General features: G+C 61.4%; 1 protein-coding gene across 5 annotated transcripts in view; it reads right to left on the bottom strand.

The window, feature by feature from the left end:
- SCUBE1 (signal peptide, CUB domain and EGF like domain containing 1) overlaps positions 1-25288 on the bottom strand; it is a 96007-nt gene that overhangs the window by 29150 nt on the left and 41569 nt on the right. For 2 of the 5 annotated variants that reach the window (XM_059681418.1, XM_059681419.1), the window contains exons 4-7: positions 22808-22942; positions 10460-10585; positions 6567-6683; positions 4179-4268 (exon numbers count right to left, since the gene is read on the bottom strand). In XM_059681418.1, the coding sequence (XP_059537401.1) occupies positions 4179-4268; positions 6567-6683; positions 10460-10585; positions 22808-22942 (468 nt within the window). The remainder of the gene's footprint in view (positions 1-4178; positions 4269-6566; positions 6684-10459; positions 10586-22807; positions 22943-25288) is intronic. The other 3 variants (XM_059681421.1, XM_059681422.1, XM_059681420.1) reach the window with 2 other exon arrangements.

The following is a 25288-nucleotide window of genomic DNA, read 5'->3' as shown; positions in this document are numbered from 1 at the left end:
GGCCCAGCTCGGGCGGCCTGTGAGGAGAGGCGACCAAGGAAGGCCGCTCTCTGAGCCTCGTGTCCACGTCAGCCACACGGATGGTGCCCTCGCAGTGCGGGAACACGGCCACGTGAGCACACGCCTATCTGTGCCGTGCACACGGCTGGCTGCCAGCCAGGTCTCACCCAGGCTGCTGCAGAGTAGACGCTACAGACCCTTTTGCAAACAGAAGACTGAGGCTCAGAGATGTGAGGTGACTGATGTCCCTGTCCCCACTTCTTTTCTCTAACACACGCTGCCTGGCACACTGCCTCCACCCCTCTCTACACAGCTGTCACCACAACCCATCCCGTAGTGTGCATGCACGTGCGTGCGTGCGTGCATGTGTGTGCGTGCATGCATGTGTGTGCATGCATGCATGTGTGTGTGACTAAACTAAGGGCAGGAACTCGGGCCTTAGCGGGGGCCTCAGCTGACTAGCGATCAGCAACAGGGGCGAAGTCTGACCATGGGCTCTTCCTGAACGAGAGCCCAGAGCCCAGAGCTCAGGCCTGTGGGCAGGGAGGCCGCAGCTGGAGGACAGGGTGCCTGCCCAGGCCCCAGAGTCCACGCCCCTTCCCCTCTGACCAGGCCTCCTGCTGAGTGCCTGGCCCAGGCAGTTGTTCTGTGTCACCATCTCCCTAGCTGTGCTCTGCCTGACCCCTCCCACTGCCAGGCCTATCCAGGCTCTGGGTCCCACCTCTCTCCCAGCCGGACACCTGCCTGTGTTAAAGGTCAGCAGTGAGGCTCTGCCCTCCCCCGGCACCGTCTCTAGGAAGCCTGTCAATGCTGGCACAGGCTTGGCCTCTGCCCCATCCCAGGGGAAGGGGTCCGGGCTTGTGACAAACAGGCTGCTGGTGGAGGAGGGGCAAGCAGTGGGGCTGGGCGAAGGTCCGTTTAGGTCAGGATGAGCCTTTGCTAGGCAGAATCGTCCAAGATGGCGCCTGGGTAGAGTGGGGGGTGGCATGACCCCCTGAGGCAGGAAGCCTGGGCAGGCTGGTGTGCAGGGCCTGAAGGACACCCTCCTGGAGGGTGGCTCCCAGGAGGTGACTGAACGTGTGGGGGAGGTGGCCCGGGACATGGTTGGTGAAATCAGGGGAGATCCAGGGATCCTGGAGACGTGGCTGCAGGAAATGGTAACAGTGGGGGTGGAGGAGCCAGGAGCCGGGAGCAGCACGAGTGTGAATGTGTCAAGAGAAGTGGCCTCGCCTGGACCTCTGGGGGCTCCTCCCGCCCAAGGGGGAGCCATGTCCTGACCCCCTGTGCGCGCTGGCGAAAGGGCCTCAGGAGACTGACTTCAACGAGAACCCTGGGGAGGGAGATCCCTGTGGATGCTCTGGGTGGGCCAGGAGGTCGCACGGTCCTTACAAGTGGGAGGGGGCTGGAGAAGGCGTGGGGTGGAAGCAGGTGGAACAGACGCCACACTGCGTGCTCGGAGGATGGGGGGGGGATGCAGCCAAGGAAAGCTGCTGGTGACTCCGGCACACGTGCCCACGCTGGCAGAGCCTTGCACACTGACCACATGGCACTGCTCACCTGAGACCATAGGGGCGTCCCGGCCCTGCTTCTCGCCACAGCTGCTCACCTCTGTCCTCCCAGGAGGAGCTGGCCAGTGGCGGCCGGGGCCTGACCTTGCCATGAACTCCTATCTCACCTTCCTCATCTGCTCCTGGGCCTCAGAGCAAGTTCTTCCCCATCCCCGCCCAGGATCCAAAACAGGGCTCCAGGGGCCCGCCAGTGGGAGCAGCCCTGGGCCATGGCACTGATTCCCCCCGAGTCTCATCTGCTCTCCCCACGCCGGGCGGGCTCTCAGCATGTGCTCTGAGCAGCACTGGGCAGAACGGGGATGGTCACCTCCCTCATTCTCCATCCCTTGCCTCTATTCATACAGCCTCGGGCAGCCCGGTCTCACTGGGGACCACTAGCGAAGGCTTCAAGTCCGAAGCTCCTAAGCCTGTGCCACTGGGGCTGCTCTCAGAGGAGACAGCGCGAACAATTAGGATTAGGAGCTCCTGGGAGGTCTCAGCGGCTCGAGGTGCCTCCGGGCCTCTAAGGGTCGCTCCCTAAGGCTTGGGGCCTGGGCTGTCGGCCTCAGCCCTGGGGTCAGTGCTGTAGGAAGACCAGAGGGGGGAGGGCTCCGCTGGAGGACAGGAGAGGCTCTAAGGGATGGGAGGGGTTCTATAGCAAAGAGGTGGGAATGTGGGGGGCCAGTTAGCACCCATTCCCTTCGCCCCCCGACACCTGCTTCCCAAACCAGGGTGAGGGTGGCTGGCGGCGCCCTAGGTGCCCCCTTCCTCATCTCCAGGATGGCTCTGGGCCATGACCCACCAGCGCTAATCAGCAAGAGCACAGGCCTTCTCGCCACTGCCCGCCCGCCGCCCCCCGTGATGCCCACTTACTCCGCCCTCTGCTGCCACCCTCGCGCTGGTCCCTGCTCCGGTCCCTGGCCTCCACAGCTAAGCCTGCCTCTTTCCAGGAGGCTGAGGGGCCTGGGCCCTCTTGGACCTCAGAGCACTGGCAACTCTTAGGTTCACACCGATCCCGTCTAGACACCTTTCCAGAAAGTCCCCAGTGCTGACTCACACCTTCCTGGAGGGCACTGGGCCTGACTGCTTAGGGGCCTCTTAGCCCTTCCCAGGCCAGCCCAGGTGGCCCAAGTCGACAAGCCAGCCCCATCCAGAGAGCTTCCGCCTGAGCTCAGCCACCTGCCTGTGTGACCGGAGGAGAATCCCGGGCCTTCCGGCCTCACTGTTCCTGTCTGAGAAACAGGGCTTCCTGCCAGAGCTTCAGGGTCCGCAGAGCACCCATAGCCACCCATGCGCTCCTCTGCCTCTCAGAGCCCCGCTCCCAGCACACAGGCGCCTCCCTCCTGGGGCCCCACTCAGGCCGCCCTCCTCCCCAGGCACTGGGGCTCCTGGAGGTCCCCAGGAGGACGAGAGACTGGGTGACCTCTCCAGGCCCTGCAGGCCCTGACCCCCATGGTCCCGTGACAGTTAAGATGACCCACACTGCCAGCGCTCTGGGCTCAGCTCAGGGTAGTGTGACCTTGGGCGGCCAGGGCACCCAGTGAGCCTGTTTCCTCATCTGAGACATGGAAACGCGCTGCCTGGCCCTGCCTGGCCCCACAGCTCCCAAGGCTGGGGTGACCTATCAGTGCCATAGGGAAGGCTGTGGCCGTCCTAGGACACCCTAGCTGTGCTCCCAGGGCCCAGGCAGCTGGCACCCCCCAGGCCAGAACGGCGGAACCGCCTGAGCTTTCTGTGTGGGCGGGGCTCAGTGGGGGGCAATCACCTTCTCCTCCTCCCTTCCTGCCCCCTCCCCACCCCCTTCCCGGACTGCCCTGAGGGGTGCCCAGTGTCCCAGTGTCGGGGCAACACCTGGAGTCTGGACCCGGCCCAGGGGCAGTGCTAGAGTGAAGCTGACATTGTGTGGATCCCCCAAGGCAAGCAGGCACCCAAGAGTTCCCGTAGAGGAGGGGCCAAGGCTGGCAGCCCAGTGGGTGGGGCTACTCACGGGGCTTGGGACAGGCGGGGCTGAGTGAGGCCTGTAGATGACCTCACCCAGTCCTCCCCTCTCCGGTAGCAAATTTCCCAACTATACAGCGAGCAGGGTGGACGGGATGCCCTGGACATAGATGTGGCTCTTTTCCTAATGTGGCTTTTCTCCAAGGGAGGGGACGGTGAGGACCGCCAGGCCGCCCGCAAGCCTGTCCTACACAAATGCCTCCTTTACGCCTGCGCCTGTGCGCTGTGCTGGTCCCGGGACCCTGACTGCCAACCTGCATTTACTGCACGCGGAGGGGTTTACAGCACACGACTCCTCACATGCAGAGGCCACCTGACATGGGCTCTGGGGTCTCTGCTACAAACACACAAAGAGATACACGTGTTTGATGAAGGGCAAAAACTTTAAAAAGGAAAAAGTGAGTTCACATCTGGAGTGGAGCCCCCCACACTCACACATGGCTCGCGTGACCCCACACATGTGGGCACACCACACAGACGGACAGCCCCCACACACACACCCCATAGGCCTGCACACACACTCACAGCCCAACACGCCAGCACCACGCAGACCCCCGCACGCCAGCGCATACCACACACGTGCATACGTGCAAAGGTGCAAGGACAACAAAGGAAGTGGAAGAAAAGTGTTACCCATGAGGAGCCGCCGTTTCACCCGCTTGTCCACATCAGCTACTGACGTGGCATTGAACTGAGAGCGCTCAATTGCAGCCTCATCCTTCTCTAAAACACAAGTAAGGGACAAACATGGAGCCACTGGTTAGTGACAGCCCACTTCCCGTGCCCAACAGTCAGCCTTCTGCGTGGCACACACAGCCAACACATGCGGGCCAGCACGGGTCCTCGCCAAGGGGCTAACCCAGGCACCTCCGGGGGGGTGTTCAGGGCAGAGTGAAGAGGCAGCAGGGCAGGGCGGGGGGGGGGTTGTGTGACCACAAAGGGACGCAGGTGGGACACAGGGCCCACATGCACACAGAGACAGCAGCTGAGGTCAGAGCACGCAGAACGCATCTGCGGGGGCCACAGAAGCAGACGGCACCCCCGCAGAGCCCACGCAGACAGCAGTTAGACAGCCTGGCTTGGGCTGGAGGGCAGGCGCAGGGCGAGCACAGGACAAGGGGACAGGGCCGCAAGGTCCGGTGATGGCTGTGCCTGGGCAGCAGATACCCTATCTCCAGGGCGTGAGAGCGTGCCAAACACATGCAAAACTAAGAACAAAACATACAGAAGCACACACACACACACACACACAGAGCAATGGATCCAATCGAACACACAGAAACCAGGGATCGATCGGTTGGGGCAGCACTGGTTGCCTGCTTGTCTATAGAGGACTAGAGTGACACGCTCAGGTGCTCAGCAAGGGGCTGTGAAGATGGGCAGTCATGTCAGGAGCGTGCAGAGCCCGCGAGGCGCTGGGCAGGAGCTCTGCCAGGAGCGCCGGGGAGAGGCACGAGGTGAGCTGGTCCCATTTCTCTGCTCAGTGGGAGGTGGGCAGACCCCTTCGCTTGCTCCCGGGGGAACCTCAGGGGCAGGGAGCAGCAGACGAGAGGGCTTCCTGGCCAGCAGGGAGCACGGCCAGGAGCAGGGTCTGGGCAAGAGAGCGGGGCCGGGGAAGTTACGTGAGAAAGGACCCAAGCAGGGGCTGTCGCATGCAGCAGACACTACAAGATAAAAACGAGGAAGGATGAGTCGGGCGGACAAAGACAAGATGTGTTAGATGAGGCTGGGTGGGTGTCTGGCCGGCAGTGGCAAACACTGAGGGAGACCCTGGCAGACGAGACAGGGAGGGGCGGGGGACGGCAGAGACAGGGCGAGAGGAGGGTCTAGATGGGATCAGGCTGCAATGGAGACACCGGTCTGAGACCGGGCTTTGCTTTGAATTTTGTTTGGTTTGGCTCTGAAAATAATTAATGAACGTCAGTTATCAGACAAGACAGGCAATCAGGGACCATCACCAGAAAAGCAGGAGGAATGAGATAAAATGAAACCAAAAACGGTGTTGGAGAGGAGGGACCACACAGAGGAAGGGAGAACTGCACGGTAGCAGCACCTGGGACGACAGCCAGGGACTAGGATGGGACTCTGCCCCCCCCCCCGCCCCTCCCCCCCGACTCTCAGATACCAGGGATCAGAGTCACAGGGGACAGCAACCTCTGGGCGCATGGCTTTGCCTGCTTGCCACCCCCTATTTTTGTTACTTGAAAGTCCCTTAAGAAATACCTTCCCAGTCAGATAATATGAAATGGGGCGTTTTTAAAAAACAAAAATATAACCACGGTAACTGACTTGTGGGCTTCTATAGCTCGCCATCACTGAAGAGAAAGAGAACAAAGGTGGATGACATCAACCCTGACATTTCTTCTTCTCAGTTAAGAGTTCCTCTCGTTTTTGAGCGGGGCTGGAACTCCTAGAGGTTGGGGACCAGGTGCTCCCAGGACTCCAGCTCCCTGGGAGCCAAGGGCAGGAGGGGGTGACCCAGCCTCCCATGGAGACTCCCTGCAGCCGGAGAAGGGCCTCTACAGGTGGGCGAGGGAGCTGGGCCAGAGCTCCCATGAGTTGGGGAAGGGGCAGCAGTAGAAAGCCCAGCGGCGCCCTGGCCAAGGGGAGCTCTGAATGAAGACGCAGCTCTGAGACGGGTTTGTGAGGAGGCTGCTGAGCCTGCCTGTCTCCACAGGAGGGAGGGAGGGAAGCCTGTGCTCAGACCGGAGCTGCCACCCTGGGCACACACCTTCCTCCCGCAGACCACCTCCTGGGGCCGCTCCCCGAGGAGGAGGACCCGCAGAGCGCCCAGTGTGACCCCCAGCAGAGGCGCCTGGTCCTGGGGCTGAGCGCCCTGGGCGCCTCCGCAGGCGGCTTTTCCTCAGCTCCGTGGGGCACACTTTTCCTGGCTTCCCTTAAGCTTCCTTTCTTGGAAATGGGGACAAGGGGGTGCTGGCTGGCTGACATCAGGGCCGCACGGCGCCTTCCGTGGGGGGCAGGGGGTGCAGGGTTGCCAGCGCGGCAAAGGCGCCTACTTACCGATGCACGTCCGACCATCTGAGTGGAGGGCATACTTCTGGTGGCAGCCACACATGGGGCCTGTGTCTGTGTCCTCACAGCTGTGCTGGCAGCCTCCGTTTCCATAGTTACAGGTCACTAGTTAGGCCCAGAGTGTAGAGACGTATGTATAAACAGAACGACAAGAACGGTTAGTTTCTCGGTGTTGGTGGTTCCTTTTAAGGGGGGGGGGGGGAGAGGGGAAGAGGGCATGAGACCTCTCCTGACCTCAGCCCTCGAGGTCGTGGGTGGAACTGCTCATTCCCAGAGGTCACTGGGTGGGACCTGGGTGACCGGGGCTTTGGGCAGAGGGGCACACAGCTGATGCGCTCAGACAGTGTGAGGTCAAGAAGGGAGAAGCTAGACAACTTGATCCTGGGCCACCAGACACTCGAGCCTGACTCGATGGGGCACATGTCTGTAACCCAGGCACAGTCTGAAGTGGGGGGGGGGTGCACACGCGGAGAGGGGACACTCATCCCTTGATTCCTGACAGCTTTCTTTCCTCGGCTTATGCTCTGGGCGTGTGGAGGGTGTCCCCTGGGTGCCTATTCTCTCCCAGTCCCAGCAGCATCTCAAACCCCACCCCCTCACAGCCCCAATGCCCCAGGCCATGTCCAAATGGCCAGTTAGTGTCCCTTGGTGCATTGTGAAATGACCTTGACTTGAACATGTTACACAGTCTGCAACGCCCAGGGCCTGGAGGGGCTGGTATTTCCCAGCCAGAATCTTAGAATGTTCTAGCGACCTGGGGCGGCTGAAAAGGGGCCGAACAGAAAGGAGCCAGTCTGTAGGAAAGACGACAAACACAGGTTTATTTACAGGGAACGTGTTGCTGTCCCTTTCCGGGCGGGAAGGGCGGCCACCCTGCTTTACTCTGCAGCCAGGCCGCAGGTGCCTGTCGCCGCCACGCCAGGCCCCGAGGACAGCGCATCTTCTTGGATCCTTGGCCACTTGTCCAGAATTTTATCTACACTTTTAATTCCCTTGGCAAAACCCTAATGAAGATCAAATATGCCAAAGTTAATCTCAAACCAACCACGGTCAGAGGGGCTAAACATTCCGAATTGGCAGTCTGAATAAATGACCTCCGTCGGGTGACCCGTGAGCAGCGCTGGTTTAGGGGGGTCGTGAGGTGGCGAGGCCCCGGTGAAGGAGCCGAGTTCTGCAGCCCGGTTCCAGGCCGGCCCTTTCCCCGTGAGTGCACGGAGCCTCCGCAGGCACCCGTCCCGAGTGATGGCACCGGTCAGTGTCCCAGAGGCTGTTGTAGAGACCAGAGGTCCCAGCAGGCCAGGCCGCCTCTTCTGCAGGGAGCTGAGGTCCACCTGAAGGAGGCACCCACTTCCCGGGTGACCCTTCAGACCCGCAGAGCTGCTTCGGCTCAGCTGGGCTTCGAGCACAGTCCGCAGGCCCCTTCTCCACAGGAGCCTGGCGGTGCGGAGTCGGCCTCTCCCATCCCTGAAACAGCTCATCTCGGCCCAGGGTTCCGGCGGTGGTGGCTTAGCGTGGATCCCAGGGGAGGGAGATCCCGTGGAGCCTGGCCTTGGGCGAGAACCTCATGCCTTTTCAGACTGAAAAAGGCCCGTTGCAGAGTGGGCGGCGGAGCCGGGAGCGGGCACTCAGCCACTGCGGTTCGTTCTTCCCCAGCTCTGATGCCAGGACGTGAGCTACGCCCTGGAAGTGAGGACACGGCCTGAGGCCACTCAAGGGAGGGCCACACTCAGGGCCCCTTGCTCCTTCCACAGAGGACCTCAGGCCGAGCTTGTGAGCACCTGGAGAGCCTACAGCTTACACGGAAGTCAGCACCCGAGCCTGGAGCTCTGGGAAGACCGAGAAGAACGGGGAACCCTCCCTTGGCCCCGGAGTGGGTCCTGCTGGTCCGTGGAAGCTGGGCTAGGCCTCACCTCCCAACCCGATTCCAGAGCTAGAATTTCCTGGACCTCGAGTGACCTCAAGGTCATCGCTAACTTGACTCTAACCTGCCATCGTAGCCACACGGAAGAGTCCAGAGCTGCCTGGGTGGACAGCCGTCTGAGCAGGGAGCGAGGACTGATGTTTCTTCTCCTGCAAATGCTCTGGGCAAGAGCTCGGCTCTTCTCTGCTGGGCGAGGCCGAGAGTCCTAGCCACACCCAGGGCCCTGCTTTCCCTGACACTGACCAGGCCGGCCATCAGGAGCTGCTCTCTGAGTAAGGTGTCCCCTTGCAGCACTTGTCCAGATGGAATTTCAGAGCGAGGCGGCGCGGTCAGCCCGGCCATCTCCGTGGCTGGCAGCTCTCCCTCCGGCAGCTGGCTCAGGGTTTGGCCAGAGCGGGCGTCTCTCACGCAGGAAGGTGCTTTCCTCCGGCCCAGCCTGCCAGCAAGCTGCCGGCTCCACGTGTGCCGCCCGGGCCTCGGTCCTGCGGAAGCCGGGTCACCGGCGGGAGGACCGAACGGCTGGAGTTATTCAGCTTCGGGTCTGAGGTTGCCAGGCGGCAGCAGGTTGCTCTGCAGTTAAAGGAATGTCTCTGGTGTAGGGACAGGAGGCCTGGCCAGAGCGGGCACATGGCCAAGTGCCTGCCCTCGGCGACCAGTGTTTATCTCGGACCCCACAGGAGAGACTGGGGAAGAGGAGGCCCGTCCACTCCTCGGACCACACCGTGGCAGAAGGAAGCGTCTTCACCTTGAGGAATGGCTGAACCACGAGTGGGGGCTGGAGGGTGAGCCCTTGGAGACAGGGACTGTGCCTAATGCACGCCGGTCCCCAGACCTTGGTCACTGCTGCAGGAGAGCATGAGCTGGGAGAGGTGTGGCTGGCACCCGAGGGAGAATGGATGACTGAGAGAATCAGTGACGGAGGACGGTGACCACAAGGGCCGCTGTCCTCTCCGCAGATGAAGGTGGGAAGCGAGGCCATTTCCTTATGAGCTGGTTGGCCTCAGGCCCCCACTGCCATGGCCAAGATGGGCCACTTCCCTATGGGGAGTTGGATTTGGGCTCCTCCATACCACGTCCTGCATCAGGAAGGGGCCTGGTGTGGAGCACTGGCCTGTGCCAGAACTGGGCATGCTCCACCAGCACGCCCCCCTCCCCCTCCCCCCCCGCCCCCGCAGACCCGGGCAAACATTACAGCAGTCTGGGTGTCAGCTGCCTAGTGAGGAGAGGCCTCCTCCCACCGCCCCACGCAGCTGATGGGGGCTGCGCTGGGACAGGCTTTGAGGACTAGCTGGGTGTGTTGGGCGCTGTCCTACTTCAGTGCTGGCTCCCACTCCTCCTGGGGAGCTGGGGGACCCCATTAAAGGTTGCATTTCACTCGAGCCCCGCAGGCTGACCTCCGAGCTGTACTGAAACGGCCCCTTTGCCAGAGGCCTCACTCACAGGTCTCCCAGCGTGGCACCATTTACATGGGCCTTGCAGGGGGGACTGCGAGTACTGATCTTAGATCCTGGAATAAGGCTGCAGCCTGGGCTGGGACCCTCCAGAACCAAGCTCCTCTCCTGCTCTCTATCATCCCGCCACTGAGGGCTGCCCGCCAGAACCCAGGCTTGTAGACCCCTGTGCCTTGCCTTCCATTCCCGCCGAAGAGTGAGAGCTCAGGGTGGTGGGTCTCTGAGGTCAAGGGGAGAGGAGGGGGGTATAGGAGACACTGACAGGGCCACCGTGCAGGGCCCTATGGAACACCCGGCCCAGCGCAGGCTGTGTGGGTGGTGTTATGCCAGGTGGGAAAACATGGCCCCGTCCCTCGTGCCCCCAGACCACTTCAGGGGCCCTGCCTTCTCCTCCCCCAGGGGCTGAGAGCCCTCCCTGGGCCAAGTCCAGTGGACTGGACAGACCCCCCCACAAAGCAACGACAGGAGACGAGTGGGGATGTCAGACCCAATTGCCTCCATCTACCTACGTGTGCAGTCCTTCTGGTTTTGGGCAAGGTCAAAGCCGGGCCTGCAGTCGCAGGCCACCCCACCTTTGGGTGTCTCCCGGCAGATGTGGGCACAGCCATGGTCTTTGTTCATGCAGTTCATACCCTCTGGGAAGAGACAGACAAGAGAGGGGTTAGAGATCAGGGGAGAAAGAAAATTTCAGGCTGAAAAGAGACAGCCCATGAAACATCATGATCACATGGAGCGTACGGAGCCATCCAGAGAGAGGGCCTCTGGGGACAAACCAAGGACACGGTGCCCAGGTCGGGAGCCAAGCCTCGCTCCGAGAGCCGCACCGTAACTGTGGTCTCTGAAACGGCTTTCAGGTCAGGGCTTTAGACATGTCCCCACTAAAGCGGGCGTAGGTGGCATTAAACCAGTGTGTGCGGCACTTTTCAGTTGCACAGAAATGCCATCTGCTCCTATCAGGCAGGCAGAGCCCAGCTCACCTGGCCTGGCCAGCCTCAGGTGTCCCCCGGGCACTGTCAGTCCCGCTCACCCACCTCTCACACTGAGTCTCTGCACAAGGCCACCCACCACGGGACCGCCCAGCCTCGTCCTCACCAGCCTCACGGCCATGCCCTGAACCACACCAGCCCCATCAGTTGCCAGAGGGGCTCCATAGAACCCTCAGGACCCCCAGAACCCACACCCCCAAGTGCAAAGCCCTGCTCAACCAGGCGCTGGCCTCCAGCTCCATGTGCACCCTTTAAAGACAAGCACCCCCTTGAGAGACAGGGAACTGTGATAAGCTGCCCGCCCCAAAGGCCCACGGTGTGCTAAAAGGCACCACGAGGCCCTGAACCCGGGCCTCGGACTCTGAAGCCCCCTCCCCCTCCTGCCCAAGTGCCTCGCTGAGAATGCAGCTGGGCTGCCCGCAGGTTTCGGGGGCAGGGACCACCCGCTTCATGTCCCCGGAGGCCCGGCCTCTGCCACCTGCCCAGTCAGCGCTGAGGGCACTGGTATGATGGCGAGAACACGGTCCGCCCTCCTCAGTCACCCCAGTGCCTGGCCCCTCCCCCTCCAGACAACTCGATCTCCCGTCCTGCCTGCCTGGAGTGGCTCGGACCCACTCCCGTTGACCCCAGGCGACGTTTATCTCCCTAGTGATTTGTGAGGAGTTCCCAGAATTTATTAGGGGACTTGCCATGGGCCTGAGCGTTTCCGCAGGCACCTGCTTCCCGAGGAGATGGTCATGTGAGCTGCCCTGGCCAGATACAATTTCAGAGTCCTTCCCAGAAATCCGGTCTTCAGGGCCCAGTGCCAGCCTGGCGGGCTGCCTGCCAGGTCAAATCTAATTTGATCCAACCCATCCAAATCCAATTATGTCCTGCAAACTTGGACCGAGTGTCTCGCTGGTGCCCAGGATGGGGCGGGGATTCAGGAGACAGACGCTCTGCCGCGACACGGCCAGGCCCCAATTCAGACTCCGCCAGCTGCTGCAGGGCCCGGGCAATCAGTCACCACTGAGCTTTAACTTCCACCTGTGAACGTGGAGTCACAGGACCTGCCTCCAGGTGCTCAAGCACGTGCACTCCTCTCTCTGGCCGGGGAGGCTGCTCAGGGTGCAGGTAGAAACTGGAGGGCCTCCTTGGCAGGGGGAGAGGGAGGAATTGTAAACCGGGCCAGATCTCTGGACACCATGGGGAAGCAGGGCACGACTGCAGGCCAGCAGCAGGTGGAGGCTGTGGGTATCACCTTGAGATGGAGGAGCCTAGAGGGGCTGGGGACCAGAGGAGGCTAGATTTAGGACACATTCCAGAGCCCCTTTCTGTGAGGTTTCAGATGTGATACGGGAACTTGGGCTCTGACTATACCAGCTGTGGGCAAACTACGGCCCGTTTGAAATGAATAAAACTAAAAAAAAAAGACCGTACCCTTTTATGTAATGATGTTTACTTTGAATTTATATTAGTTCACACAAACACTCCATCCATGCTTTTGTTCCGGCCTCCGGTCCAGTTTAAGAACCCATTGTGGCCCTCGAGTCAAAAAGTTTGCCCACCCCTGGACTATACTCAGGTTAACCTAACCCTCAGCATAAGCTGTGGAGTGGCTACCGCCATGCCCCTTTCACAAACAAGCACATGGAGGTTGGATGAGGGTGGGAGAGAGATGTGCCAGGGCCACAGGTGTGAGAGGCAGAGCCATGGCCCGGGCAGCGCCGTCCTCTCCGAGTGCCCAGTGCTTCCTCCTGCGGCCGTGACAGGCCTCGGCACCTTCCCCATCAGGGCCGATTTGTCCCCAAGCCTTGCATCATTTCGGATACTCCACCAGAATGTGCAGAGTTCAATGGCGGCAGGATCTGCCTGCCCCTAACCAGTGTGTACGTGGCGTTCTGCAAAGCGAAGTTCACAGGGCGGCGGGGGCGCGCCCAGTCTGCATGAGGAGCAGTCTCTCCCACTGCCCCCAGGATAACAAAGCTGGAATGTGTGCCTCCCAAGGGTCGTTGCTATGGTGACTTCATCAATAACATCACTTTCTGGATCTATGTTCTTTACACACCCGGGAAGGGAAGGCAAGTGGGAACAGCAGAGCAGGGCGGGAAGAACAATCACCTTGCTCTGCCCCTGCCTCCCCAGCTCCCACCTCATCAATAGAAAACGAGGCAGCCCAGAGAGAGGCTGCGGCCGTGGGGTGGCAGGAATGGCCCGTCAGTGAGCTGCCCAGCCACGCAGGGAAAACAGACACCCCGCGTGCTGTGGGGGGAGCGGAGAGCGCCGGAAAGGAAAGGTCCCGCCTCGGGAAAGGCGCAGAACAGCACAGGGACCGGGGACAGGCCTGGTGGGAGATGACGATGACATCACCTTCTCCCAGAGCCGCCAGAGAGAGGTCAAAACGGAGGTGAGGTGAGGTGAGGGGCGGATCTGGGGGGACCTGAAGGAAGGCAGATGGGGCGGCTCTGGGCTGCAGGCTGAGCACAGGGATCTCCTTTAAGCCCCAGGAGCACTCTGCACAGGAGGTGCTGACGCCCCCACTCTGCAGGTGAGGAGAGAGGAGAGTAGGTGAGGAAAGGCTGGCAACTTCCCCAGGGACACGGAGTAGGACTGCGGGTGGGGCCTGTGCTCCCAAGGAGGTGACGGGCCATTTGTGCGGGGGAGGGCCAGGGAAGCCCTGCTACCCCATCTCTGCGTGGACTTTCTGCGGTGACGGGAGCCCTGGGATGACCCAGCCTCTGACCTGCCTGGCTCCGTCCACACGTCCACATTCAGCCTCCCCAAGCCTCTCTCCAACGCCTGCTTCTCTGAAGTCCCTAGTTCCTCTCCCGGCCCTCCCTGAGTCAGAGGGTGACCTGTCGGTGCCCCCGGAGCCCCCCCACAAGCTTGCTGAGGGCTGGAGCATGCCTGTACATTCCCGCGCACCCAGCCCAGCCCAGGCCTGGCACAGAGAACACCGACCTCGCAGACCACCCTGCCAGCGAGGCAGCTTCATCCTCGCTGTACAGAGCAGTGCAGAGCGCCTCAGCGATGTGCCCCTGGTCCCCTGAGCAGGAGAGGGTAGAACCAAACCAGACCCCTGCTCCTCTGACTTGAAGGCCTGCCCTTCTCCAGCTGCAGAGGGAACTTTCTAGAATATAAACAGACTGTCTTTCCACTGCTAAGAAGCTTTCTGTGTGCCCTGTCCCACCCAGGGCGCACCGCGTTGGGTTAAAGTTCTCAGTGTGGCATTCGAAGTCCTCTTGTCCCCACGCCTGCTGTGACCCTGACAACAGGGACGCGCTCCTGCGGCCTGCTCAGCCTGCCCTCCTCCTCCCCTGGTGCCTTTGGAAATCTATTTCCTTTTGCCTGGGACACTGCCCCCTTCTTCGAACGGCAGCTTCCTAATGGCTATTTGATATTCTGTTTGGGTGTCACCTCTTCTAGGAGGCCCTCCTTGTTTCCACCCTTCCTGCAAGTCCCTAGGCCGCACAGGAGCCCAGCCTGGGCTTCCAGGCAATCAGGCTGCAGGGAGCGTCTGTCTGCGCCCAGGCCCAGGCCTGGCTGCCCGGCGCAGATCTGCCTCCGTCCCTCCTGCACTCCAGCAGCACCTGCACCTGGACGGTGCTCCGACGGCCTCGAATTAGGATGCCTGGGCTTTCGCAGAAACAGGTCTCTGTTCCCACCCTGCGCTCCACGTGACATCCTCCGGGAAATGCCAGGCCTGGCTGGGGTGCCAGCAGCTGACAGCCCCAGGGGACACCCCCCGCTGACCATGAGCCCCGCCCACCCCAGCTGCATCCCTAGGGGCAGCCCCACCGGGGAAATGGGAGCGACTGGGACTGTGGGCTTCCTCTCACCCAGAGCTCTTCTGCGCCAGGACCTGGGCCAGGCTCTCTGCAAACATTCCGAACTGACCATCTTCATGACTGAGTGCCGGGTGGCATCAGCAGGTCCCTGACAGGTGATGCTGCTGAGGCTCAGAGAGGTCCCCCCCACCCCCAGCCACTCCAACAGCAGGCCCAAAGGGGTCCCAGCCCCCTGGCCGAATGCTCACTCGGCTGCCTCAGTGGCTCTCAAGGGGCCTCTGCTCTGCTCCTCCTCCTCGCCAGGGGTGCATTTCAGATGAGACCAAGTCCACCACCACGGCCGCGCCCGTGGACAGGCACGGTGTATGACAGACGGAGGTGGGGAGAGCTGAGACGTGGCTGGCTGCTGACGTTCCAGATGACAGCAGAGGGGGTGGGCTGGCCTGCCTTCTTGGAAAACAGGGATGGACACATGGCTCCCATCCTGGTGCCTTCCTAGTCCTGGCCCCGGGAGCCCCGGAAAGCGGCCTCCATGAGCAGGGAGGGAGCCTGTCCGACAGCTGAGGACCACACGCAGTCTGGGCAGGCGAGCGTGGAGATGCCATGGGAGGTGCCCCCAGCGCTGCCTCACAGCCCCATCCGGCCGTGTAACGTGTGTGGCCTTGGAACCTGCTCAGTTTCCTCCCCGGAAAAGGAGGAAGATCATTAAAGGGTGTAAAGAGGCGATGGCTCCAGCTTAGGGACCTCCGACAGCCACCTCGTGACAGCCACCTCGTGACACAGCGGGTGCCCAGTCCCCTCGCTCTGCACTGGCCCCCTCTGTGCTGGTCCCAACAGAGCCTCACCTCACCCTGGACCCACGCCCCTCCGACTCCTCCCTCCCCTCCCAGGGGTAACCTCCCCTCCCTTCCGCCCTGAACTTCCCTGGCTGGTCACTAGGCGGCACCAGGAGCACGCCCACGCCCCGAGGCCCAGGCGGCTGGGACACAGAGGGCCGCTAGACGTGCTGGCCTCTGAGTTTTCACTCCTTCCCTCTACAAGGGCTGTCAGATCCAGCAATAAAAACATAGGAAGCCTGGGTAAAGCTGGGTTTCAGGTCAACAGCAGGTACTTCCTGAGTATAAACATGTCCCGAATGTTGCCTTGGTCATACTTATACTGAAAGAGGATTTATTATCTGAGACCCAAGTTTAAATGGGAGTCCTGAATTTTGTCTGGCGAATGAAGCCGTGGGGGAAGTCGGCCTGCCGTGACCAGGGACAAGTCTGTTTCTTCCCGCCACAGGTGACTAGATGGAGGGCCCCACGTGGGGGCCTCGAGAGCATTCCCACAGACACCCCTGGACCAGGAGGCGGCGGCAATAAGAACTCCGGGCCGCAAGCGGGAGCAGTTCCCCCGGCCCACCTCGCCTCCAACGCCCATCCCGTGCTGTGGACAAGAGCACGGTGCTCCTGGCTCCAAACTAGCTGTTCCTGGTGCCCGCCCTACACCGCATTCCCTCAACGCACAAAGGGGTGGCCACTGTGACTTCCCAGGGGCCTTGGGGATGAAAGGATGCCAAGGGCCTGGACACGCAGGCATCAATAAACGCTGAGAGCCTTTCCGTTCCCCAGAGCGCGTATCGAGGGCAGGCACAGCCCTGCCTGGGAACGTATAGGACTCCGGCCACATCTTCCCACTGGGGCAGACTGCCGGCTGTCCCCTCAGTAGGGAAACACACGGGCGGTATAACGGGTCAGCACTGGGGTGGGCCTGGGAACAGAAGTCCGCAGGGAGGGAGGTGCTCCGGAAGAGGGAGCAACACACGCAGAGGCAGGGGGCATGAGCCGGGCAGTCTCTGAACTTGGGACACATGTGGGCGCCACTGCGGGCGAGGCCTCAACTGACCTCAGGCTGCATGCAGCAGCGGAGCAAGCCCAGGCTGGGTGCCCAGCCAGACCTCGGCCCCCTGCAGCCCGGGATGGTCCTCTGGGCGCTGCGAGGAGCCCGGTGCCCTTCTTGCTTCCATTTGGCAGCCTCCTCTGCCCCGCCCTGTGCTGGCCGTGAGACACACGTGCGCCCATCTCAGGAGCTGGCACACCAGCCCCCACAAGAGGGCGAGTCCCTCTGAGCCACGCGGTGCCTGCCTGAGGCAGAGAGGGCTTCACAGAGGGGCAGGCGCGCTGGGCTTGAAGGGTGAGGAGCTGTCGGGATTGGGAGCTGCGAACGGCACTGAGGCAGAGGAAACGGCACAGAAACAGGGCTCCCTGGTCACAGGAGAACAGAGGCAGTGCGGGCTGGGGAAGGCGGGGAAGGCAGTGCTCCCAGCAGGAGAGACGGTGTGTTGTGATGCGCCACCATGTGCACAGCGTGGGGAGGAGCTGTGGAAGGTCCTGAGTGGGGTGACAGGGCCAGCATGTCCACAACAGTGGCTCTGGCTGTTGTCTGGAGATGGGATGCGACAGGGGGACCCGGAGGCTCAGTGGCAGGGTGAGGCGTGTGCCTCGAGGGGCTCCCGGCTGCTCGGCAACCCCTGTTCCTGCTCTTCCATCCCTTTGCTCGTTCAGTGGCTTTGGTTTCAGACGCCGGTCAGACAGGGTTCAGATCTTGACTGTGCTCTTTACTCACCATGGACAAAGCTCTGCCTCTTAGCTCCTGCGAAGTAGGGGTAACAGCTCTGTGGCACAAGGTTGTCTCAGGATCTGGTGGCTTGTGTCAAAGTCTGGGCACAGGGGGTGGCACATGCTGCTGCCCAGTGACAGCTAACAGTCACCAGGGGACACCGTGTGTATGTATCATCTCCTTTCAATCCTCATGAACAGTTTTATATTGAATACTGTTCGTCCCATCATACAGGTAAGCAACTGAGGCCCTAGGACTTGTGGCCGAGAAGAGAGCCGGGGCCAGGGTCAACTACCTCTTGGCCTGGGGCTGGCCCTCTGCCCTGTACTCCACACGCTGGGGGGCCGAGGGTCTGCAGCGTGCGGGAAGCCCCATGACTAACTCGTGAAGTAAGGCCTGGGGTCCCCGCAGGGCGGCCTGGCCTGGCTGGCTGGAGGCCAGGCCAGGAGAAGGGCATGGAGCTGGCTCACCAACAGCCAGAGGAGTTGTTTATGGGGTGGGAGGCTCGTAAAAAATAATGGGCTGGATTTATTGTCCCCGCCTCGAGGGCCGTTCGGGCTGCGCAGGTCCAGGACAGGCCTCTCCCGCAGCACATGAATCTTCCCGCTCGGTGGGTGAGCTGTTTATTCTCCCGCCCACCTGGTCTGCAGCAGGCAGGGCCGAGGGGAACCTGCACACCCCGAGACCCTCACCCCCAGCCTCGCCCGCCCACCCTGAGGAGCAGCTGGAGGGCAGCCCTGAGGTTGGGGCATGGCCACACCAGTTCACCCCACTGAAAACAGAGTTTCCAGCCACATACACCCACAAGGGCCCCAGCACCCACAGCTGATGACGGAAAGCAGGGGGCAGGGGATGTCCCTGGCCCTGTAGGAGCCGTGCGGGGGCGCCCACCCGCCAGGCGTACTGGCAGGATCCTAAGTCCCATGTGGCTGGGGCAGCTCGGGAGGGCCCGTGGGTCTCTGTCTACGGGCTGGTTCATTCGACTGGCAGTGGGTGGAGCAGAACCGGCTGTGTCATCAGAAACCGGTCTCCCATCGGGATACTGCCCCTCAGTGTGGCCCCGCTAGGTTTTCCTTCCCGAGACGGGGATGAGAGCTCACCTGAAATATTCCCCAGGGAAGCTGCGGACATCCAGGTGGTCAGGAGTGTAAAGACCTGCGAGCTGAGAAGAGTGGGGGTGGCCTATGGGGGCATCTGGTGGCTAAGGCGGGGGTGGCCAGGGTGGTGTCCTGTCCGCCTGCAGGCCAAGGGCAAGTGGGAGCAGGAGCAGCCGATGGAAGACCAAGTCCAGAGGAAGGTCAAGGACCAGGCTGGAGGAGAGTGGGGGAGGGCACTCTGCCTGCTCATCTGTGGCTACTGGTGCCAGGACAAGGGCAGAGACAGGGCAGAGAGGGCAACCCACTGGCTCTCTGCTCTGACCCATCCCAGGGGCCTGCATCCAAAAATTCCCCAGTGACCTTAGCGAAGGAGCTCCCCCAGCCAGTCCCAAGATGGGGTGTGCTTTGAGCAGTGGGCTCAGCCCCAAGGGCCAGGGTGCATGCTGTAGCTGTGTGGGTGTCACTGCACAGCTGCCTGCGGGTTCTGCCTCTCTGTTCAGACCCCTACTCCAACTTGGCTTCCAAGGTCAGCTGCCTTCAGTCCACTACTTTCAACCAAGGCCTCGTTCCACTGGATTAGCCGGCGTCTCACCCTTTCCTCCCCACAATACCCAGCCACCCAATCCCCACAGAGTCCCAGGCCGTGCTCAGCTGGCCACCTAAGAGGCCCCCTAGTCTCAGGGCAGCTTGGCCCCCTCTTCACAGCCCCCAGGCAGAACCGGTTCCCTCTGAGCTGAATAGGCTGCTGCTCAGCCCCCATGCTGACCACCCAGCGCCACGCCACAGAGTGCATGGACATGACAGAGGTTTCAGAGAAAAGAGCAGCATGTGAGAGGGAGGCAGCTTGAAGGTGCTGCCTCCTTGGTGGCCTGTCCACTGTGGGACCGCAGAGGACCCCAGCATATGACCACAATGAGGGGCAGTGGAGCCTGGGCCTGGCCTGGCCTGGCTGCCCGGCTGTGGACCGGAGAGGGACTGCATTGCTTGCTGTGTCAGGGGCTGAGCAGGAGGCAAGTGTGGGCTGTGATGGGCCAGAACCGGTGCCTGGAAGCCCTGAGCAGAGGGAGACGAGCCACAGATGCCAAGAGCACTGGGTCCCTCCCACCCAGCGCCGGGACAGGAGAACGGCCTGAGTTCTGGAGAAGCTGCTTACGTGAGTCACTACCCTCAGGCAGCCACTCGCCTGACCGCTCAAGCATTTCCCCGAAAGGATCTCTCACCCCCTGGGAGGGCTTACTGGTCCAACTTACACACCAGGAGGCAGGAGTGACGCAGAGGCCGCGTGGCCAGTGGAGATGGAGAACGGCGGAGACCCGAAAGCTCCCAACCCCAGCCTGGCCAGAGCCACATGCTTTGGGCCAGGGTTTGTGCTGGCGCCTGGGAAGTGGGACCACTCTGAAGGGCCAAGCCCTGTGGCCTGACTGCTCAGCCAGGGGCCTTGGCTGACCCTGCCTGACCTCTCTCATGCATCCAGCCACTTCTAATCAAAACCAGCCTGCGTGCTCCTCGTGCTCAGGGGAGGATCTGAAGAGCTGACGGGCTTAGGAAGAGTCAGATGACGAGGAATCTGAATTGCCAAACAGCTCTGGACCCATCAGCCCTCCCAGGAGCCATGGGGATCAGAAGCCACTCAGGTGCAGAGCAAGCTGGGGCTTGGCGCCCGGGCGGCCCTGATTCTGCGCGCTAACCATCATTACTGTGGCCGAGACACAGTCACAGCAGCTGCAGGAATGGTCACGACAGACAGAGGCTCAGGGGAGAGGCAACGAGTCCAGGCACCCAGGCCCATCTCCACCCCCGGGATTAACGAGCCGTCAGCCCACATCCCGTGCACTTGACCTGTCTCTTCGGACCTTCCATGCGGCCTGTGGGAATCCCAGAAATGCTACCACTAGTCCTTCCTGAGGTATCCAGGAAGTCTGCTGTTTTGTAGATGGATTCATTGCTCAGATTTAAAAATTAGGAGATTCACACAAAGCTCCTAACGAGGGAAGAGGTTTCTTTAATCCCCATGCTGCTTAATGTATATTGGGGCTGAGCTCCCACATCTGAATTCCGGTTAACTCTCCATCCCTGGCTTCTATGAAAATCTGGACCTGGCCACCCAGGCCTTAGGGTGGGCGAGGCACGGGCTTGAGGCTCCACTGCACAGTCAGCGGCCCAGTCCCCGAAGCGTCCGAGTGCCCGTAGGAGCCCCCCCCCCCCCACTCTCCCCTCCAGCATCGTTCCCCACCTCTGCTCACCCAGCTTCCCAGGGCTCCCTCTGCACGAAATGCAGAGCCTGCCCCACCCAGCTCCCCTCATCCTGGGCTCCTCGCCCCGTGGCTCTCTGTGCTCCACCATCCCACCCTCCGTTCTGCTAGTCACACCAGCTGGGCCATGCCCGCCTCAGGGCCTTTGCACACGCCCTGCCTGGCATGCTCCCCAGCTCTTCCTGTGGCTACTGGTGCCAGCCATCTGGTTCCAGCTCACGTGTGGCTCCCTCAGAGGCCTTTACCGCCTGCCTGTTTCTGTCTATTCTCCACCCTGTTTCTTTCCTTACATCCTCATCGCATCACAGCTAGTGACCTGGCTGGAATCCTGACTACCAGCTTCCTACCGTGTAACCTGGGGCAGTTCCCTAAGGGGACAGTCTCTGGCCTCCTCACCTGTCACCAAGTCACACTATCTCCACCTTGCCACGCTGCTGTGCGGGCTCGGCTCAGAGTCTGTGCAGGACCCTGCACCAGCCACCTCATCGTGCGTCCTCCCCACCTCTCTGGCTGACGCTGAGGTCTGCTTTGTGACAGCCCTCGCACAACCCTGCTTGGTGCTTACACGTCACCCGGGGTCTTGCCTGTGGGAAAGCCATTCTTCAAAGGACCAGCCCACACAACCTCGCCGAGGAAGGGGCTCAGGCCGCCTGGCCTCGGGAACTTCACAGCCTGCTCAGAGCGATCGTCCCATAAACCCCTCCTTGATGGAAGCAGGACTCCCCTCCCACCACCCTCACTCTCTCCTCCATAAATCTGTTTCTTATAAAACTTGCTTTGGGCCCAGGGTCCTCATCTGGGGCAGCCTGACCTCAGAGCCCCACAGCTGGGAGGTCTTATGAGGGGCAAGCTGAGCCGCCCGCGTGGGCTGCTGGGGAAATCTGGGCAAGGCGGCGGGAGCAGCGGCCAAGAAACGGCGAGGCCGGCCTCTGTCCTGCTGGGGACGTGGCCTTGCTAGGGATTATCGGTCCGTGCTGTCCTTGAGGAAACCGGCTAAACAAACACTAAGGATTCTAAGGAGCCGGCGAAGTAGCTCTGATTAATGACCCTGGGCTGTGTACTTTTTAACTGTTTTTGTTTTTTTTCTTTCTGAAGAGCCGCTTTCAAATAAAAATCCTGCCCAGGGCCCCTGAGTGTCCCGTCGGAGCCTCTGTCAGCGTCAGCGTCAGCGTCGCTGGGACTCTACACCTAGGATCTCAGTCGATCCCCCAAAGACCCTTAGGGTCCGCACACATCGCCATATTGTGGGTGAGGAAGCTGAGGTTCTGAGCTTCATGGGGGCCCGCCAGGCTCCTCCAGGCCCATTGCGGGGCTGGCCTGTCCTCCTTGCACATCTACTCCCTTGGCCACTCAGAACGGCCAGGCCCAGGCGGGCCGGCGCCTGCCCCTGCCCCTCCTGCAGAGGCCCGGACCTTGCCTTCATCCTCAGCACACAGGTCTCTGCCTTTGCAAGTGCTGCTCCCTCGGTCTGGAAGCCCCTCTGCGCCGAGCACATAGGTTCTGGCTTCTCGCCAGCCTGTCTCGCCTCACAGCCCTGCTGCTTTGGGCCCAAACTCTGGCCCCCACCAAGGACCTTCGCCTGCTGGGATCAGCAGGGGCCAGGCTCTGTCCCAGCCCGGGCTGTCCCCAGGCTACCTCTGCAGTCAGGCTGGCCAGGAGTCTTCCGGGTCCCTTTGTCTGGCCCCAGCCGGCTGCCATCACCTGGCCTCCAGGGGGCAGCAGGCTCCTGACCAGGAAGACTGCCCCCGGGCTGGTGACCCGGTGAAACACAGCCCACATCCTGGATGTTGCCCGACTCACAGAGACTGAGAGAAGGTCCCTCAGCCAGTTCGGGCCTCAAGCCCCCCTTGGGGAAGGAGACCAGGAGGATGGGGCCCTCCACAGCCAGCCCCCAACCCAGAAAGGAAGACAGTTTCTCTGGTCACATGTACCATGTGTGGCCCCGCTTTGTCTCCAAATAAAAACACCAGAAATCCCAACAGGCCTGCTGAGCGGGCAGAGGGAAGGCGCTGGGAGGAGCCCAGGCAGAACCAGCACCAGAGCACAAAACGGCCACTCAGGTCACCACCAAAGTCCCGGCCTGAGCCCGAGCCGAGGCCCATCCCCTGGCTGCCTGCTGCTGCGGGTGGGGCGTGTGGGCAGGGGCGGACTCACCGTTGGAGCGGTGGATGCAGGTGTGCTGGTTGTCACTGAGGAAGAAGCCACTGTGGCACTGACACTCGTAGCTGCCCAGGGCATTGACACAGATCTGCTGGCAGCCGCCATTGTTGTCCTGACACTCGTCCACATCTGCAGGAGAGGAAGAGAGGAGAGGAGCTGGAAGCGAGGGTGCAACAGCTCCCCGATTGCACGGGGAGGGCTCCCCGAGCTGCACACGGCAGGACTCTACCCCACAGCGGTTCTCCACAAATACACGACACAGTATCCCACGGAGTCACTGCAGAGGGATTCAGTTACCATGGCTGTCGTTCAGCTGGTCCTGACTCTCCTGTGTGCCGGCATCTTACCTGTGTTAACTCCTCTAATTCTCACAGCAACCCTGTCACTCAGATCCAGGTGTGACCCCATTTAATAGGTAAGGAAACTGAGGTACAGAGAGGCAAAGTCACCTGTCTAAGGTTCCACAGAGGCAGAAGTCAAACCTGGTGGTCTGACTCCCAAATCTGGGCTCTCACCGATACTACTGCTGCCCCTCCCCCCCCAAGACAGTGCAGCCTACACTCTCCCCCCCCCCCGACCCCCCACAGCCTTGCCAGCCAAATCCCTGTCCCCTCGGCAGTCACACCCAGATTCACAGCAGCAGCGCCAGACCTTGCGGCCAGGAAGGGGCTGGAGGACGGGGCAGCCTGCTATCCCCCCCCCCGCCCCCCCCCCCAGCATGCTTTCCCCGAAGCCCAGGCTTTTGGCCTCACAAATTGATTTCAAAAGCCCACAGAACGGGGAGGTTTTGAAAAGGCCCTGACCTCTGGCTGCTGAGGCCGGGCAGAGGCTGCCAGATGGCTTTCCCACTCCCCGAGACAGACCTGGGCGGCACTCAGTGTGACCAGAGGCTGCTGGCACGAAGGGTGCCGCGGGCGGGAAGAGTCTTTATGGAGCCCTGGTCTTGGCCAGCACAGCATGTTTCAATTACCAGAGCCATCGCTCCCTACACCGTCAGTTTGTTTAATGAAAGAAGGGCTTCTTAAACCTTAATGTGCCATGGCTGTATTGTCACTGTAACAGGCAAATATATGAAACCACAATGGCAACATGCTACTGGCTGTGTCTAGGCAATACCCCAACCCCCAGCGCGCGCGCGCGCACACACACACACACACACACACACTCAAATACACACACACACTCACACTCAAGCACACACACACACTCACACACACTCACACTCAAATACACACACACTCACACTCAAGCACACACACACACTCACACTCAAATACACACACACACACACTCAAATACACACACACACACTCACACTCAAATACACACACACACACACACACTCACACTCATGCGCGCTCCCTCTGCATGGAGCTTTATACATGGTTCTTTTAAACACGGGCATCTTTTACTCCTGGAAGCAGGTAAGGGATCTGCAGAGTGGCCTGTACTGAACTGTCAGCTGGGCCCCCTCGGGCTCCGGGAAACCGACCACTTCCCCACCGAGACCCGGCTCCCTGTGAGGCCGACTGCGAGGCAGGCGGTCACTCCTCCTCGGCGAGCTCAAAGGTCAGCGTGCGGAGGGCGAGCTCTGAACTCCGCAAGCCGCGCTGCTCCAGCTCCAGTGGCCAAGGGGGCTCGTGCTGAGAGGAGCCGACGGTGGGAAGCGGGGAAGGACAGGGAGGCATTATTCCAAAACCCTTTTCTACTCAACCAAGTCTTCCTGGTGGCTCCTAAAGGCCCAGGGCCAGTGTGGCCTTTGCTGGGGGCATCTCCCCCCGACACCCTGGTGGTGTCGGCTTCTGGAGGTCTGCACCCGCCATGAACAATTCTAACCAGGCACGTGTCCTGGTCAGCCTGTGAGTAACAACCCGAAGCTAGCATTCCCCGAGCGTTCGGATGGGTCAGGAATGGGGCCTCGCGAGCATCAACTCAGTGGGCCCTGCAGCAACCCAGGGAGCAGAGAAAGCTGAACTGTGGCTGATTCCTGACCCCCCAGCGACCCCCCTGCACAGATGAGGGCACTGGGGCCCCGAGAGCCGGAGCCACCAGCTGTCAGAGGGGAGGCAGGCCTCCGACCCGCTGTCCAGCTCCTGAGCAGACAGGCCCCTCGGCTGAGGACAGACCTGAGTCTCCTTTCTATTCCGCACCCAACAGGGCGGTCAGGCTGAGTGGGTGCTCAGAGGTCAGCAGGAGGAACTGAACCGCACATGTGTGTGCACACAGCAGGGGCAGGGAGCTCACTACCACACACGGACAGTGCACGGGAGCACAGCATGGTCCAGGTTCCTTCTGGGGACTCAGGGCTCAGTCAGGGCTCTCCACAGCTCCCCCGCTGTGTGCACTGAGCACGCCTGTTTCCTCCATGAGCCGGGTCCCTGTGCGGGCTCGGCTGGGGGGAGGAAAGCACTCTCCTCTGAGCCCTGCTGGCAGCTCGAGGTCCCTCATCTTTATTTACGGCCACAGCTGAGTGTT

The sequence above is a fragment of the Myotis daubentonii genome, chromosome 2 (genome assembly GCF_963259705.1).
Source record: "Myotis daubentonii chromosome 2, mMyoDau2.1, whole genome shotgun sequence".
Classification (NCBI taxonomy): domain Eukaryota; kingdom Metazoa; phylum Chordata; class Mammalia; order Chiroptera; family Vespertilionidae; genus Myotis; species Myotis daubentonii.
This window is presented reverse-complemented; position numbering and strand designations above follow the sequence as displayed.